This window comes from Danio rerio, chromosome 16, assembly GCF_049306965.1.
Source record: "Danio rerio strain Tuebingen ecotype United States chromosome 16, GRCz12tu, whole genome shotgun sequence".
Taxonomy (NCBI): domain Eukaryota; kingdom Metazoa; phylum Chordata; class Actinopteri; order Cypriniformes; family Danionidae; genus Danio; species Danio rerio.
This window is the reverse complement of record NC_133191.1, coordinates 37,390,687-37,406,873: the sequence shown is the minus strand read 5'-3', so window position 1 is coordinate 37,406,873 and position 16,187 is coordinate 37,390,687. Positions and strand designations below refer to the sequence as shown.

The window sequence follows — 16,187 nt, the reverse complement described above, 5'->3', positions numbered from 1 at the left end:
GAGGCTATTATCCACTACTATGGCAAAAGGTATAATCTGTATTTTGCTTTAACTATGAAGGCGCTACTTTTCCAGAATAAAAGATGGAGTGATTCTGCTCCTGTATGTTGAAAGCTTTAGTAAACAGAATCCAAATGGTGAAATACATTTAAGGACACACTGATGTTAGGTAGAGAAAGGCAAGTAGGTAGGTAAATATTTTGAAGAGCTGATAGATCATGATAGATCAGATTTATCACACTGCAAGTTTTTAGCGAGTTTGTAGCATGTTTCTACTCACTTCTAACGTTTAGCATGTTGCTAACATTATTTAACACCCTACACGTTTTGCATATTGTTATCATTTTAACACGATATAACACATTTTGTCACTTTGACATAGCATGATTTATTACATGGCTGACATGTTTTAGCAAGTTTCTAGCATGTTTCTACTCACTGCTAACAATATTTAACACCCTATAAGTTTTGCATGTTCTGCTCACTACTCACTGTTTTGCATGTTAACACGATTCAACACATTTTGCCACTTGGTTAGCAGGATTTATAACAATTTATAATGTTTTAGCACATTGCTAGCAAGTTTTTAGCATGTTTTTACTCACTGCTGACATGTTTAGTTTGCTAACATTATCCAAAATCATAGGGTTTGCATACTGTTAGCATATTAACAATTTAACACATTTCTGACGCTTTGGAAGCATGATTTAACACAGTACAAGCATGTTTAGCACATTGCTAGCAAGTTTCTACTTAGCATAGACATGTTTAGCATGTTGCTAATATTGTTTACCACCCTATAAGTTTTGCATATTGCTAGCATTTTAACATGATTTAACATTTCCGCCACTTTGGTAGCATGATTTATCACATGGCTGACATGTTTTGGCAAGTTTCTAGCATGTTTCTACTCACAACTGACATGTTTAACATGTTGCTAACATTATTTAACACTATGAGTTTTGCATATTGTTGGCATGTTGACACGATTTTAATCATTTTATAGTGTTTTAGCATATTGCTAGAACGTTTATAGCATGTTTATACTCACTGCAGACATGTTTAGTTTGCTAACATTATTTATCTGACATCCTATAAGTTTTGCATATTGTTTTGCTACTTTCTACAGACATGTTTAGCAGGTTGCTAACATTATTCATCACCCTATACGTTTGCATATTGTTAACAAGTTTCCAGCATGTTTCTACGAAATGCTGACATGTTTATTATGTAGCTAACATTATTTAACAAACTATAGGCTTTGCATGTTGGTTGTTTCTACTCACTGCTGACATGTTTAGTCTGATAACACAATTTAATGTCCTTTAAGCAGCATATTGTTAGCATGTTACGCATTTTGCCACTTTGGTAGCATGATTTATAACACTGCTGACACGTTTTAGCACATTGCTAGCAAGTTTCTAGCATGTTTCTACTCCCTGTTGACATTTTTAGTATTCTAACATTATTTAACATCTTGTAAGTTGTGCATATTGTTAGCTAATTATCAATTTAACACATTTCCGGCAAGCCTTGGTAGCATTATTTAACACGGTACAAACTGTTTTATCACATTGCTAGCATGTTTTTGCATAATTCTTCTCATTACTGACATGTTTAATATGTTCTTTACAAAAAAATTAAACACATTTGCAACATTGTTTGCATGATTTAGTACAATACGAACATGTTTTTAATTTAGCACATTGTTGGCATTTTTCTAGCATGATTTAACACTGCTTTTAGCTGTTTGGCTGGCTTAAAGCATGTTTTGTGAGAAACTTGCAGGGCTATGGAAATGAATACAATGACATAAAAACTAGCTTGTGACAAACAGCATTTTCTTATGTACGTTTCGCATCTTTGACAAGTGGTTGTGTATGAAATGGGCAGATTTAGCATTACATTTCCATAAGTTTTAAATATTCATTCATTCTTAAAAAATAAGAACTTGATTTGACCTAACTGACCAGTTTGTGTGCTTTTTGGTATGCAGTGGAAGAAGATGGTGATTTGAAACATTAATAAAAAATGACACTGATTTTATCTGACTTCGGCTATCTAATGTTAGGGTGCAAGGTTAAAACTTAAAAGCATTTGATCTGCAAAACGTTAATTATTAAAGCTACACTTTGTTTCATATGATGCAAATGACTACAAAAATTCAGTAAAAGTGTATTACAATAAGCTTTTGTCTTTCTACAAGTCATTATACAACAGCCTCTTTTTATTATTATCCTGACTGATATGTGCATAGCCCAAGTGCTTTAGTAAAAAGCACTTATCCAATATATTTCATAATGGGGTCTATAGGTTGCCAACTGAAGAGATTACGTAAAAGTGCTCGAGTCTCCAACCTTAACAAGTACCTGCAGAAAATTAGCATAGCGGTTTTCCTTTTCAAACGTTTTTTTGGGCATTTGTGTTATATTTTTGGTCATCATCATTCAGTGTACGACAATATTCATTCTCATGGAGAGTAAAATTTGTTGAGATAAAAATTAATCTACAGAATGATTTTAATTATTTTTTCTGAACTTTCACAACAAATACTGACAGATCAGATAGTTTGTGATGTCTAATTTCCATGCGTCCATAAAAATAGATTCATGAGAACAGATCACTGAAGCAGAATACAGGAAAGCAAAACTAATACATAAACACACTTGGCTGGAAAAAAGTTTACCTATTACAGCTCAAGAAACTAAACCATCTCCTTTTACAGCAAAGCTGACATTTTAAATCCAACACTAACATCATGAGACGATTCGTTAAATGTCACTTCAACTTTAGAATTTGAAGAAGGTCATAAAAACAGCCATTCTGCGCCAATGGCAAAGAAATGCAAGATTTTCGTCCACTAAATACTAAAAGAGCTAAAAACGTTTCTTCATAGTCAAAGGTTTTAAAACACCTTCACTAGTAGCGCAAATTTACAAACTGACTTTATAAAGCACCATGAAATGAATAATGCTCAGAGTTTATGTTTTCAAAAGGAAGAACATCCGCTGACATCCATGAAAATCAAAGGGAATGTCCATTCTAAAGTCCAATGTTTCTCCATATGTCTTGGTTTTTAAGAAAAAAAAAAAACTTTTATTGTCTACAACAGGAGCTCAAAAACTGTACATTTTCATCTTTCTGTGTAACAAGCTCTTGTAAGAAAAATCTTACAGCTCACTTTGTTGTTTCAAAAGCAGAATTGATTATTCAATGTATCATAAAATCCCACAATTCCCATGGAAATGCATTAACTTGCAATATAAAAAAAATCTCATTAGGGGAATCTGCTGTATTGGCTCATATACCACTAATGAATGTAAATTTCCTGTTGGTCAGGTCTTTGATGTCTTTTCCAATGCATGATTACCATCTTGATGGTCCAGATCATCTCATTTCCTCACTTAGGAAAATATCTCGCAGATCATTTCAGGGCCATCCATACTTTTCAGTCAAGAACGATGAGAATAAAATATAAATAATGCCCCAACATGACATTCTGCCAGCAGTTTATGGGCCAGATAAGCTTAAAACTCAGTTGTAGAGATCTGGGTTACCTCGGACTGCGGGTCTTTCTGTGTACTAGGAGTCATCCGGTCCAGGTCTAGTCATGTGGGCTGCTTGATTGATTCTGATTTGGCGCAGACAGAGATGGGCTCTCTGATGACGCTGCGGGCTTTGGAAAAGCTGTTCTGCTCTATGCGAGTGCGAAAAGGCAAGCAGAACTCTCTGAAGCACCTCTTGAAGTTCTCATCTAGAAAAGCGTAGAGGACCGGGTTGAGGCTGCTGTTCATGTAGCCCAGAGCGATGCACAGATGCCAGCAGGCCACCACCAGCAGGTTCTTCTGGTCGATCTCTACCACTGTCTTGACGATGATGAAGATGTGGATGGGGGTCCAGCAGATGATGAATGCCGCCACCACCACTAAAACCATGCGGGTGATGCGCCGGAGGTTCCTGTCCTTCTCTTTGGAGCCGGAGAGCAGGCGCACGCTCTTCAGCCGCAGGATCATCAGGCCGTAGCAGACGGTGATCACCAGGACGGGAAACACAAAGGCAAAAATAAAAACGCAGATTTTGGTCACTGTATCCCAGTACCATTCTGGGTCGGGGAATTTCAGCATGCAGATTGTTTTGCCTGAGAAAGAAGGACATATTAATACAATTATTAATGTTAATGTATTGATAAAGTTATTAGTGATCAGTTGTGTTTTAATTGACAGAATTGTTATTTCCTGTCCTTGAATCTGATTCTAAGGGCACTGAGAAATGTCATACCATGATCAGTGAAATACATTAGTATAATTTGTAACCCTGGACCACAATACCAGTCATAATTGTTTTTGGAAATTGGGATTTATACATCAAACTTAAATCAACTTTCCATTGCTGTATGGTTTGGCAGGATAGGACAATTTAGGTGAGATCCAGAAATCTGGAATCTGAAGGTGGAAAAAATTTTTGAAAAAATCAACTTTAAAGTTTTTCTAATTAAGTTCCTAGCAATGCATATTACTATGCTATTACAAAAAAATAAAAATATATAAATTTACTAAATATTTTTCGAATTTTGATACATGCAGGGCTGGGTGATTTGGCCTAAAATCAGCATCCGCTGCGTAAAACATGCTGGATAAGTTGGCCGTTCATTTTGCTGTGGCGACCCCAGATTAATAAAGGGACTAAGACAAAAAGAAAACGAATAAAGGACTCTATCTACTATCTATCTATGATTATTTATTTAACATCAACATCGAACAGCTGAAAGTAAAGTACACATTGCCAAAAACAAAGTCACTTTCTTATAAAAAAAGCGAAAATAAATAACCTGCACTTTTAAAAACTAAATTAATTCATATTAAAAGTAGAACATAAGCAGTATCTCTTCTAAACAAAATAACTGTTGTATATCCTGTAAATAATATTTTAAACAGGGAATTTTTTGCATCTTCTGTAAACAAACCTTTGAATGTAAATAATAATTTTAGTGTAATGGAAAATATGCTGTCTCATGGCATCTCTGGTGCAGCTTCCAATCATCCTTAATAAAGTGCAATGACGTGTAGTTACATTTTTTGAGAGGTGCCGGGGTATGCAAGCATGCAAACTGTGCGCCAGATCATTCCCTTGCATATAAATCACACAGAAGTATAAATCAGCCTGACCAGAGCAGGGTCACATGACTCAATTTCGATTACTTTTCAATTAATTGCCAAGCCTTAATGTCGCCACAAATATATATTTGAATAGCAGACAGTTTTGTGGTTCAGGCCCACATGCTGTATATGTTATGTAAATATATAGTTGTACAATTTAAAAAAGTGGCAGTGAAAAGTTACATTTTTAAAGTTTACATTTTTTTTTCACATCACAAAATACAAGATAAAAATGATTAGGATTGTTTTAGGATTGTTTTGTTTTAGTATTTAAAAAGCCAGTATTTATAGATGCACTGATTATTTTTTTGTAAGGACATGAAAGCTTATGATCTGACAGCTGCAACTCTGTCCTAAAATAGTTGATTAAAACTTTTTAAAATAATTGTCTTGTTGATCAAAACAAATTAAGTTGTAAATGCTCAACCTTTTTCATACGCCTTGTTCTTAGCTTTTACCTATAAATGTTGATCAGTTTACTGGTAATTTTCTGTGAAGACACTAAGTGGTTGTTCTCACAGAATAAAATGAAACAGGCTTATCAGCAGTGCGGTGCAAAGTAGAAGGGCTTTATTTGGAGAAAATATCCGCCTGGATGTACTTTATCCTGCTTATTACATGGCTACTTACCACAAAATGTAAAATGTAGGCAAAACATTGTTTTGAGCCTAAAAAAATGTATTAATAAGTATTTAATTCTTTAATTAACTGCAATGCTGACATACATGAAAATGGCTGAATGGAGCATACACTAACCTACTTATTATTCAGCCACAAGATTGTGCCAAACAGTCCAAAACAGCCATGGAGACAGACAAGCATATAAATATAGATGTGAACCTATTCATTGACATTCAGTTAGTTTCACAGGGTATTTTCTGAGAATAACATACCTTGGAATGTTGAAAGTGACAAATCAGAATCAAGTATTCCAAACAATAGGGAATATCTGATGATGGCTATTTGAATTATTATAAAATAATACACACTACGATGTAAAGCAAAGTAAGGTGTGAATTATTTTCTAATAATACAGTGGCTCAGAGTCAATTATTCTGCCTTAACAGTCGGTTACCACACCTAAAAACATTTTTCAGATCATGTATTTAAAGCATTTGTCCAGTTTTTGTCCTTAAAACTCTTGTATGTAATACTAGTTTCTTACACATCTCATCCCAATGCTTTTGTTTTGATTTTTGATCCATTATGCAGTCAGATTCTAGCAATAGTATGATAATAAATAGTGCACTTCTTTTGTCCTCACCTGAGTCTAATTCTTTAGTAACAGCCATCACCATGACGGGGAAGCCGACAGCGGAGGACAGAATCCAGACGCAGATGTTGATGATCTTGGCTTTGACAGGCGTGCGGAAGTCCAGGGCCCTCACCGGATGACACACGGCAATATAGCGGTCCACACTCATCATCGTCAGCGTGAAAATACTGGTAAACATGTTGTAATAGTCAATAGCAATGACCACTTTACACAAGAGCTCGCCGAACGGCCAGGTGCCCATGAGGTATTTGGCGCTCTGGAAGGGCAATGTACTGGTGGCCAACGCATCTGCTAATGCCAGGTTGAAGATGTATATGTTGGTTGCGGTTTTCATCTTCGTGTACCTGTTTTTGGGGGACAAAAAAATAAATTAAAAAAGTTAGTGCTTGGGAGTCATATGGCAATATGGCCATATACAATTGAAGTCAGAAATATTATCCCTCCTGAATTATTTGCCTCGCTATTTAAAAAAAAAAAAATTATATTATATTTTTTTTCCCAATTTCTGTTTAATGGAAATTCATTCATTCATTCATTCATTCATTTTCTGGTCGGCTTAGTCCCTTTATTAATGCGGGGTCGCCACAGCGGAATGAACCGCCAACTTATGCAGCCGCAACCCATCTCTGGGAAAGGAAAGAAGTTCATAATTGCATAATTAGGCAGGTTAGTGTAATTAGGCAAATCACTGTATAATGATATTTTTACCTGTAGACAAAACAAAAACAATTCTTGAGGGTGCTAAAAATGTAGACCTTAAAATATATATATATATATATATATATTTTTTTTTTTTTATGAAAAACTGCTTTTTTTAATCTGAAAAATTCCTAAAAGTTCTTAACATGATTCCTAAATTTAAAAAAAAAAAAGTTGAAGTCAGAGTTATTAGCCTAAAAACTGGGCCGAATACAAGTGTCTTGAAAAAAATCTAGTGAAATATTCTGTACTGTCATCATGGCAAAGATAAAAGAAATCAGTTATTTGAAATCAGTTATTAAAACTATTATGTTTAGAAATGTGTTGAAAAAGTCTTCTTTCCATTAAACAGATAACAAATATACAGGGGGGCTAATAATTCAGAAGGGCTAATAATTCTGACCAACTGTATATCGTTCTCATGATATGAGTTGACATTGTCAGATTTTTGTCATATCAACAAGCCCTAGTTTGAGCTGTCTGATAATGATAAATTTGCACCTGGGTTTGATATGAGCACTCATGAACAGAGAAGCAGATGAATGCGCTCATGAAGCGTGATTTGAGGATTTGTTTGGCTCTGCCCTTATTATAAATATAAAATATGATTAAGATGATAATCAAATTCACAAACGGAATTATGTGCCTAACTGACAACCTTTCACTCTCTTTCAAATTTTAAATCCTGACACTTAAATGTTAACATGTTTAAAGAGGGGCAGATGTAGAACTCTGGCATTTTTTATTAGGTAAAAATGTTTAAGTATTCACTTATGAGTGTACACTGCCTATTTATTTATTCACTCAACAGACTGTACACAGTCTATTATTATTATTATTATTTCCAAAAGTTTTAGTTCTCTTTTATGAAGTTCATTTTGAAGATAGTAAAACAATTTTGCATTTATTATTTTAAAAATGTATTAATTAATTAAGATTTCATTATTGTAAATACTGATTATTTATTATTTATAAAAACAAATTAAGAAATATGTTAAATTATATATATTTTAGTCATGTCATAATTTTAATTATTTTATCATGTAGCGCTATTTTTTATTTATTATATACTTTAAATTGATATGATTAATTTAATAATTCATTATTAAACATTATAATTTATTATTTTAGTAAAATGAATAATTAATTATTATTTTCACAACTTACACTACTAATCATATGTAGTTAACATTATTAAAAAACTGTCATATGTTAAATTATATAATTATTAACTATATAACTTAAAAATAATAATAGTAATAGTAATAATATTTATTTAAATAGAATTAAACCATTAAGTATTACAATAATAATACTAATATTAGAACCAATAATAATTTCTAATTATTATTATTATTATTAGTAGCAGTAGTAAAATGTTTATCAACAATATTTGTAAAGTTGTTGTATGAATAATTTTATTATTATTATTATTGTCATTATTATTGTTGTTTTTGTTGTTGTTATTATTATTATTATTACGTTTTTCACAGTGGCTTTGGTGCTTTTCTCACAACACTAGTGCATTTCTGCACAACAGTTAATACATTTCTCAAAACAATTAGTACAAACTGCAAACCCTAATTGATAACCTGCAAATCTGAGTACAAGACACTGAATGTGTATGTTTCACATTTTTACTGCATGTACTGTATGTATTCACAGCATTGTGCAAAAAAAAGAATAAATACACCCTTATTTACAACAAACATAAACTTCCTTTGGGTAGAGCTGTGCACAACTGTAAACAATATTGCAGTACATATTGGAACTGAACCTACAACATACACATGTCTATAAATCATTCATCAAATTGTTCAATTTAGTAGGCATTTTCAGGAAAATAAAGATTTACATTTTTTATATAAAATAGTCTTTTTCTATATCTGTCTTTTTATAGACAGATTTTGACAGCTAGTTCAACATTTTTGTATCTAATAACTCAAGTAATAAAATTAAGACTATTAGTTTAATATGGAATGACTATTCAGCATTAACAAGTCCAGTTCATTTTGACTGATATGACATAAGCAGATGATAATGTTATAAATAGCAGAGAGTTGTATGAAAGCAATTGATGCATGGCCAAAAGCATCTGCAATGTGTTGGAAAGAAATAAGAATCTGCTACTAGGATGTGCACAAATGACTAATTGTTTTGAGAAATGCATTAACTGTTGTGTAAATGTAAATAGTGTTGTGAGAAATGCCCCAAAGCCACTGAGAAAAAACTGTAATGTTGTTAACACGTGTATTTATTGTACACCATTCCCTAGCAGTGGCAACAACATGCTCTCATTAAATGAGCCTCTTTCTGATATCATATTTTAATCAGCTTTTCAATTTAAATTTTTTCTTCAAATTGAATGATGGTATAAAAGGATGCAACTATCATTACTAAAGAAAAGACCACGGTGAAGGCATAAATTGAAATCCATTGATTATGCTCCCTTGAATTAGTCTGGTTGCCCACACACCGCCTTCTCTTTTGAGGACTTGACATTTGAAGTCTCACAGAGCTGAAGAGAGAAGACGACGCATCCATTAGTGACACTGCAGTTTATCCCTTTCTTTGCGCATGGGCTATACGTGTGGCGAGATGAATAAATCCATTATTATAAGCTCCATTAAGTCTTTTGTACTGAGTGCATAACATGTTTTTGTTGTATATCCGTGACTCATGTTTGCATCTTTCAATATTGGCTCGCTATGTTCAGTCCAGTTGTACTGTAATTGCCATCAATCATGGTTGTCATGCTAAATTAAGATATACTTTTCTTTCCAAACTCTCAGTGGTGCGTGGGGATCATTTTGTATGCAATTTGTTTTTCTGTCATTAGAAAACCACAGAAGAATATACAGAAAATTTCTAATATGGAAAACTATGGAAAGTTTCTTTAGATTTACTGGATTAATTCGATTAAAAGGTCTAATGACAGTTTCAATTAAACATATTGTGGTTTAAACATTTTCTTTGTCAGAAAATGACAGCTGGTCAGAAATAAATGTTTTCAGTTGTTGTGCTTAAACATCATGCTCATCTCACCAAATATCAATTTCTTAACTCTACTTAAAGTTGGTATTGTGCTGTCTAAAAATGAATATAAACAGTGTGTATTGAGATATACAATATGTACATATCATTCAGTAGAAAAGAAGGATGTTTGGAAGGAGGGATGTTCGGAAGAAAGAAAAGGAAGGAAGGAAGGAAAGAAAGAAGAAAGTTCGGAAGAAAGAATGTTTGAATGGAAGGCAGTAAGGAAGTTCGGAAGGAAGAAAGGAAGTATGTTCAGATGGATAGACTTTCGCATATTTGATAGATGGATTGATGAATGAAATATAAAAGAGTATGGATGGATGAATGGATGAAATACAAGAGATTGGGTATGGATGGATGGATTAAATACAAGAGAGTGTGCGTGTGGAAGAATGGATGAAATACAAGGGAGTATGCATGGATGAATGGATGAAATACAAGAGATTACGTATGTATGGATGGAATACAAAAGATTATGAATTGAAGGATGGATGAAATACAAGAGATTATGGATGGATGGATGGATGGATGGATGGATGGATGGATGGATGGATGGATGGATGGATGGATGGATGGTTGGATTGATGCATAGATGGATGGATGAAATACAAAAGATTATAGATGGATGCATGGATGGATGGATGGAATACAAGATTAATATGGATGGATGGATAAATGGATTGATGGTTGGATGGATGTGTGGATGGCTGGATGGATGGATGGATGGATGGATATAATAAAAAAAGATTATGGATGAATAAAATACAAGAGATTACGGATAGAAGAAATACAAGAGATTATAGACGGACGAACGGACTATTTTTAAAATGTTTCATTTTTTTTTTGTTCATCATGAAAACTAATGAATTAAAGTATGGGGGATCTTTGATGTGGATGCAATCTAAAGCGCATTCAGTTCAAGCTCTCTGTCTGCAATTGAAACTTTAGGGAGAATTATTAATGAGTTCTTTTCACATCAGACTTCCTATTGTACAGCTTGTGCCTTCCAGGCTTTAGTGGCTGATATGCTTTAATACGCTCTCTTCTGCTACATTTTTTTTTCTGTCTCCAAATGGGAAAAGGCATCTGTGAAAGGTAGGCAATCCAGACATCGTGAATATGATTAGCTCATTCAGACTTTTCCTCTTAGGCAGTGGCTTTGCGCTCCTGAAGATATGTGCTGTGAATAGATGAGAAAGATGTGATCTGAGCCACTCTGAAAGAACGTGCTGCTAAAAACTCTATATTTCAATGCAATCTTTTCTTGGGTTTTCTTCCCACTTGTGTCTTTTGACTAAAAAGGCTAAAAAAAATCTATAAAATTTCTATTTGTTCTCTCATATTTTAACATGAAACCTTCAAACAATATTTAGCATTGTGCAATATTCTCACTACTGATATGTTTTGAGTTGTCATTATTCTTCATTTTTAGAATTGATATTCTTCCATTTTAGATCATTCTTACAGAATTCTAATCATTTCATATTCGGAACTCATGCAAAGTTCAATATGGAATCCTAAATAAAGGTTTCTTTGAAATAGTTTTATAAAATACAAACAGAATTCAGTAGTTTCAAATTTCACACTGCTCATATTTGATTAATTTAATGTAGGTGTAATTTTGTCAAGTTTGATGCAATCATGGATTAACATCTATATTGATCCTTGAAAGTCATTTTTGTTTAAAAATGTTATCCATACCTAATCCCTAAACCTAACCCTAACTGTAACTGTAAATAATTCCCAAAACTAATAACTGCAAGGCTAAACTTAAAGTGCAGTAGGTGATTGTCTTCAGAAATCTTTTTTTTGTTTTGTTGTTGTTGTGCTGGTTGAAAGTCTCTTACATTCCAATAGTAATGATCAAAGTAAATGATCTAAATGTATTTATATGTATTTTTATATTCTGGGTATGGCATAAGACAAAAAAAATCTTCAGTCAATTAAATGTTGTCAGGTTCATAATTCTAATAAATTGCCAAACCGCCTGTCAACAAATGTAGATTTGTACATCTGCATAGCACATTCGTGCAGATCCACCATTTGCACATGCAAGTGTGCTGCATTCATGTGCACATGAGAGAAAGTGACAGCGATAAAAACAAATGCTGAAGCAAAACTTTTTAAAATCCTGAATCAATATTGGATTTACTTTTGCACGGTGTAGGAAGGATGACTAAAGTATTCCTTTTGGACAGGTAATGTTTTTAATCACGCAAAGCTGATGTAGATTTTGTTGTTAGGAATTGGGGATATGCACAGAAGTGTTGTTCAGTCACTGAAATCTTCCGGCAAAATACTGATGTATCTATTTTCAGTTTCATAAGGGACCTTTTACTGCATTAATAATGAAGATTTTTATTTAGTTTAACAACAAAACATCAGTAAATAGTGCTATTTCCCAGCCTGTTTAATTGAGCTGAAGTTGGTTTTATATTCACATTGTTTCATTTTTGAACAATGACAACCAGTGACGCTCTCCCTATAATGTTTACCATGCTGCTCTAAATAGTCGTCTGAAATAGCATGTAAGTATGGCTTAGTAATAAGTGTAAATCATGCACACCACCAGCCAAGCACTAAGCATACAGTAGTCGCTTTAGGACAAAGCATGTGAGCGAGTGAGACCAGCGATCCTTGCAGGTATGAAATATTGCACATTATGACAAGATTTGCTTGCTACACAGCTGAAAACATGCTAGATATAATACAGTTTTTCATTTGGTAGGGGTTTTATAAAGTACTATAAAGTTTTCTAACTGGTGAATGACATGATCAAATGGGTTGTTTGCTGTCATCTTTAATGTTGTTCCAGGAACATGTCCTGAAGAAATTAGATCACACAAACCTGATATTTAAGACTGAATTTTTTTAATTCCTGAGTTAATGTCCTTCATTTTTTTCAGTCACACAACTTCTAACCAGTGTTGAGTGTAATCAAATTACTTATCCACTGAAAAAATTTAAAGTAATGGATTACCATTCAATTTTAGATCATTTAATTACAGTTGCTTTAAATAAATTCATTCATTCATTTTCTTGTCAGCTTAGTCCCTTTATTAATCTGGGGACGCCAAAGCGGAATGAACCGCCAACTTATCCAGCACATTTTTAAGCAGCGGATGCCCTTTCAGCCGGAACCCATCTGTGGGAAATATCTACACACACACACACACACTCAAACACTACGGACAATTTAGCCTACCCAATTCACCTGTACCGCATCTCTTTGGGCTGTGGGGGAAACCGGAGCACCCAGAGGAAACACACGCAAATGCAGGGAGAACATGTAAACTCCACACAGAAACACCAACTGAGCCAAGGCTCGAACCAGTGACCCAGCGACCTTCTTGCTGTGAAGTGACAGCACTACCTACTGCGCCACTGCATCACCTTAAATAAATTCAACAGTTCTGAATTATTCAGTTTAGAGAAGCAGACTTGACTGAACAGAAATTGTCGAAAATAAATGGCAACATATTTTCCATAAGTCTTGGACAATTTCCCCTCAAATGACTGTTTATGTAGAGTGGGCTGTGTTTCTGTGATTGTCTTCAAAACATGTGAACAAGAAATGTGGGATTGGCTGTCGGTTGCTAAGCATCGAGCTGTAACATTGTAATACGGCATCATTCACACATACTGGAGTGGGATTTCATAACTCTGGGCAAAAAGCAGTTGTAATTTTAAAATCTTAAGTGTGTAATATTCCTTTACCAAGGGATATTTAGAATGACTATGATTTGAAAATACTTAAATGGTTCTTAATAGCTATGTGAAAATGTTAATACAGTGTTTGTTTAAAATGTGGGTTGCCCCAACACAAACCGACTAAGTTAACATTATTGTTTTTACAAATTTGAGTGGATTGAACGTGAAACACTTAAGTTAGCCCCCCCCAAATAAAAATCAAGAATTGTGTTAATTCAGCTCATTTTAAATAGTATGAACAAGTAGTTTGTGTGTGTGTGCAGCTGAATAAACAATTTTTAAAAATAAATAAATATATATATATATATATATATATATATATATATATATATATATATATATATATATATATATATATATATATATATAATTCATACTATAAACATTTAGAAAACTGCTTGCAGAAACCCTAATATTTATGCAAAACAAAATGTTGTAAATGACTCAAAGTTAACCTTTTGGTTTTTTTTTTTTTTTATAAATGTACAGCTTCTATTGTTTAAGAAACCTCTCCAAGAACTTTTAGAAAGATTATTTAGAGGCTCTACACTGACTTTGCCAAGAAGCTCCAATTTGTGTCTCTATATTTACATTTTTACAGTGATGAAAATGAAACCGTATACTAACCAATTACTCACCCTCAAGTTGTTACAAACATTTATGAAATTCCTTTTTGGCTGTTGAACACAAAAGAAGACATTTTGAAGAATGATGGAAACCAGTCACTGACATCCATAGTAGGAAAAAAGTCAGTGGCTACCACGTTCCAGCATTCTTCAAAGTATTTTATTTTGTGTTTAACAAAAAACAAAAACTCAAACAAGATTGTAACAAGTGGAGGATTAGTAAACAATGAGGTTAATCAAGGTTCATTTTTGGTGAACTATTGCTTTGAAGTAGTTCCAAATATGATTATATCAATGATTAGAAATGTCTTTTTTGTTGTTATTGCATAACATAAGTACTTTGCTTTTGTGAAGCTGAAGTCACAATCAGATAAAGGGAATGATAGATCTATCTATCTATCTATCTATCTATCTATCTATCTATCTATCTATCTATCTATCTATCTATCTATCTATCTATCTATCTATCTATCTATCTATCTATCTATCTATCTATCTATCTATCTTTCTATCTATCTATCTATCTAGCCTATCTATCTCCACCCATCCATCCATCTTATCATCTTTCTTCTTTCTTTCTGTTGAGGATCTAAACAATCGAATCTGGCTGTTAGCTCTTACGTTTGATCTTTATATTATACAATGCTCTTCCAAGCCCCTGAGCTAAAATGATATAAACTGTGTGTGCTATAATTTACACTGGCTCTGCATCTTTTCTGTTTCAAAGATGCTGAGTTTTACGCGGATGAAAATCAACACAATCTCTCTCAGTCCTTCATCTTCCACCATTTGATCAGATTACAATCGAAACTCGATAACCACTGCAATCTATGTACAAGACCACATTACTGAAGTTCAAACGAAACCTATATATAAACAGCAGACCTGTTTTCATGTCAATTATTTTTGATTAGGCACTTGTAAGGTACCAGCAAAGTTTGGGCAAAGTGGGTCATTTCAGAAGCTGTGTTGTAAAACAAATAATGAATGATTATCCTTATTCCAAAAAGGTTTAAAGTACATATCTTAATCAATGAAGTAGTCCTCTTACCTGACCACTCCGTACATAACCAGCACATTTCCAACGAGTCCCACAACGCAGATGACCGAGTATAGCGCAGTGATGGAGACAGCGATAGCGACCGCACTGCTGCCTCTCACCGCCTTCAGCTCACTGCTTCCTCCGCTCCAGTTGGACAGAAGTCCCGCAGGCTCCTCCAGAAAGCTCGAGTTGTGCAGAAATAAAGGATAACGCTCGGAAAAATCGCTGACAGTCACTGTTGGAGGCTCCATTATGCTCGTCCCCTATATGTCGAACGCCTTCTAATTAAGTGAAACTGTAAAATGTTGAAAGTGTTTGTTTAAAATGAAAGGTGTAAGATCATGAGCAGCAGATTTAAGGACATCAACTCCACTAGTCACTTTGCGCGGCTCTCCTCTTCTCTCCTCGGGAGCGCACTCGACTTTCAACTGCGCGCGCTGCTGTGCACGCGCTCGTACTTTCTCTCAAAGTGAAGTCCATTTGCGTGGAAAGACTAGTAGAACACATGCTATTTACATCACCCGCGCACAAAAATCTCTCTCAACATACTGTAAACAGTGGAAGTTTTTTTTTATTTTTTTAACCGTGAAGAGGGCGTTTTTGTAATATTTTCCATGTCATGTTTTACATGGTTTGCTTGT

The 16,187-nt window shown here is 34.0% G+C and overlaps 1 protein-coding gene across 1 annotated transcript; it reads right to left on the bottom strand.

Annotated features, from left to right (window-relative positions):
* Positions 1–2,501: 2,501 nt before the first annotated feature.
* Positions 2,502–15,924, bottom strand: oprd1b (opioid receptor, delta 1b). Its single transcript, NM_212755.2, has 3 exons — positions 15,556–15,924; positions 6,421–6,776; positions 2,502–4,138 (listed from the first exon to the last, which is right to left on the bottom strand). The coding sequence occupies exons 1-3, from the start codon at positions 15,795–15,797 to the stop codon at positions 3,609–3,611; spliced, it is 1,128 nt and encodes a 375-aa protein (NP_997920.2). The 5' UTR covers positions 15,798–15,924; the 3' UTR covers positions 2,502–3,608.
* Positions 15,925–16,187: the final 263 nt, after the last annotated feature.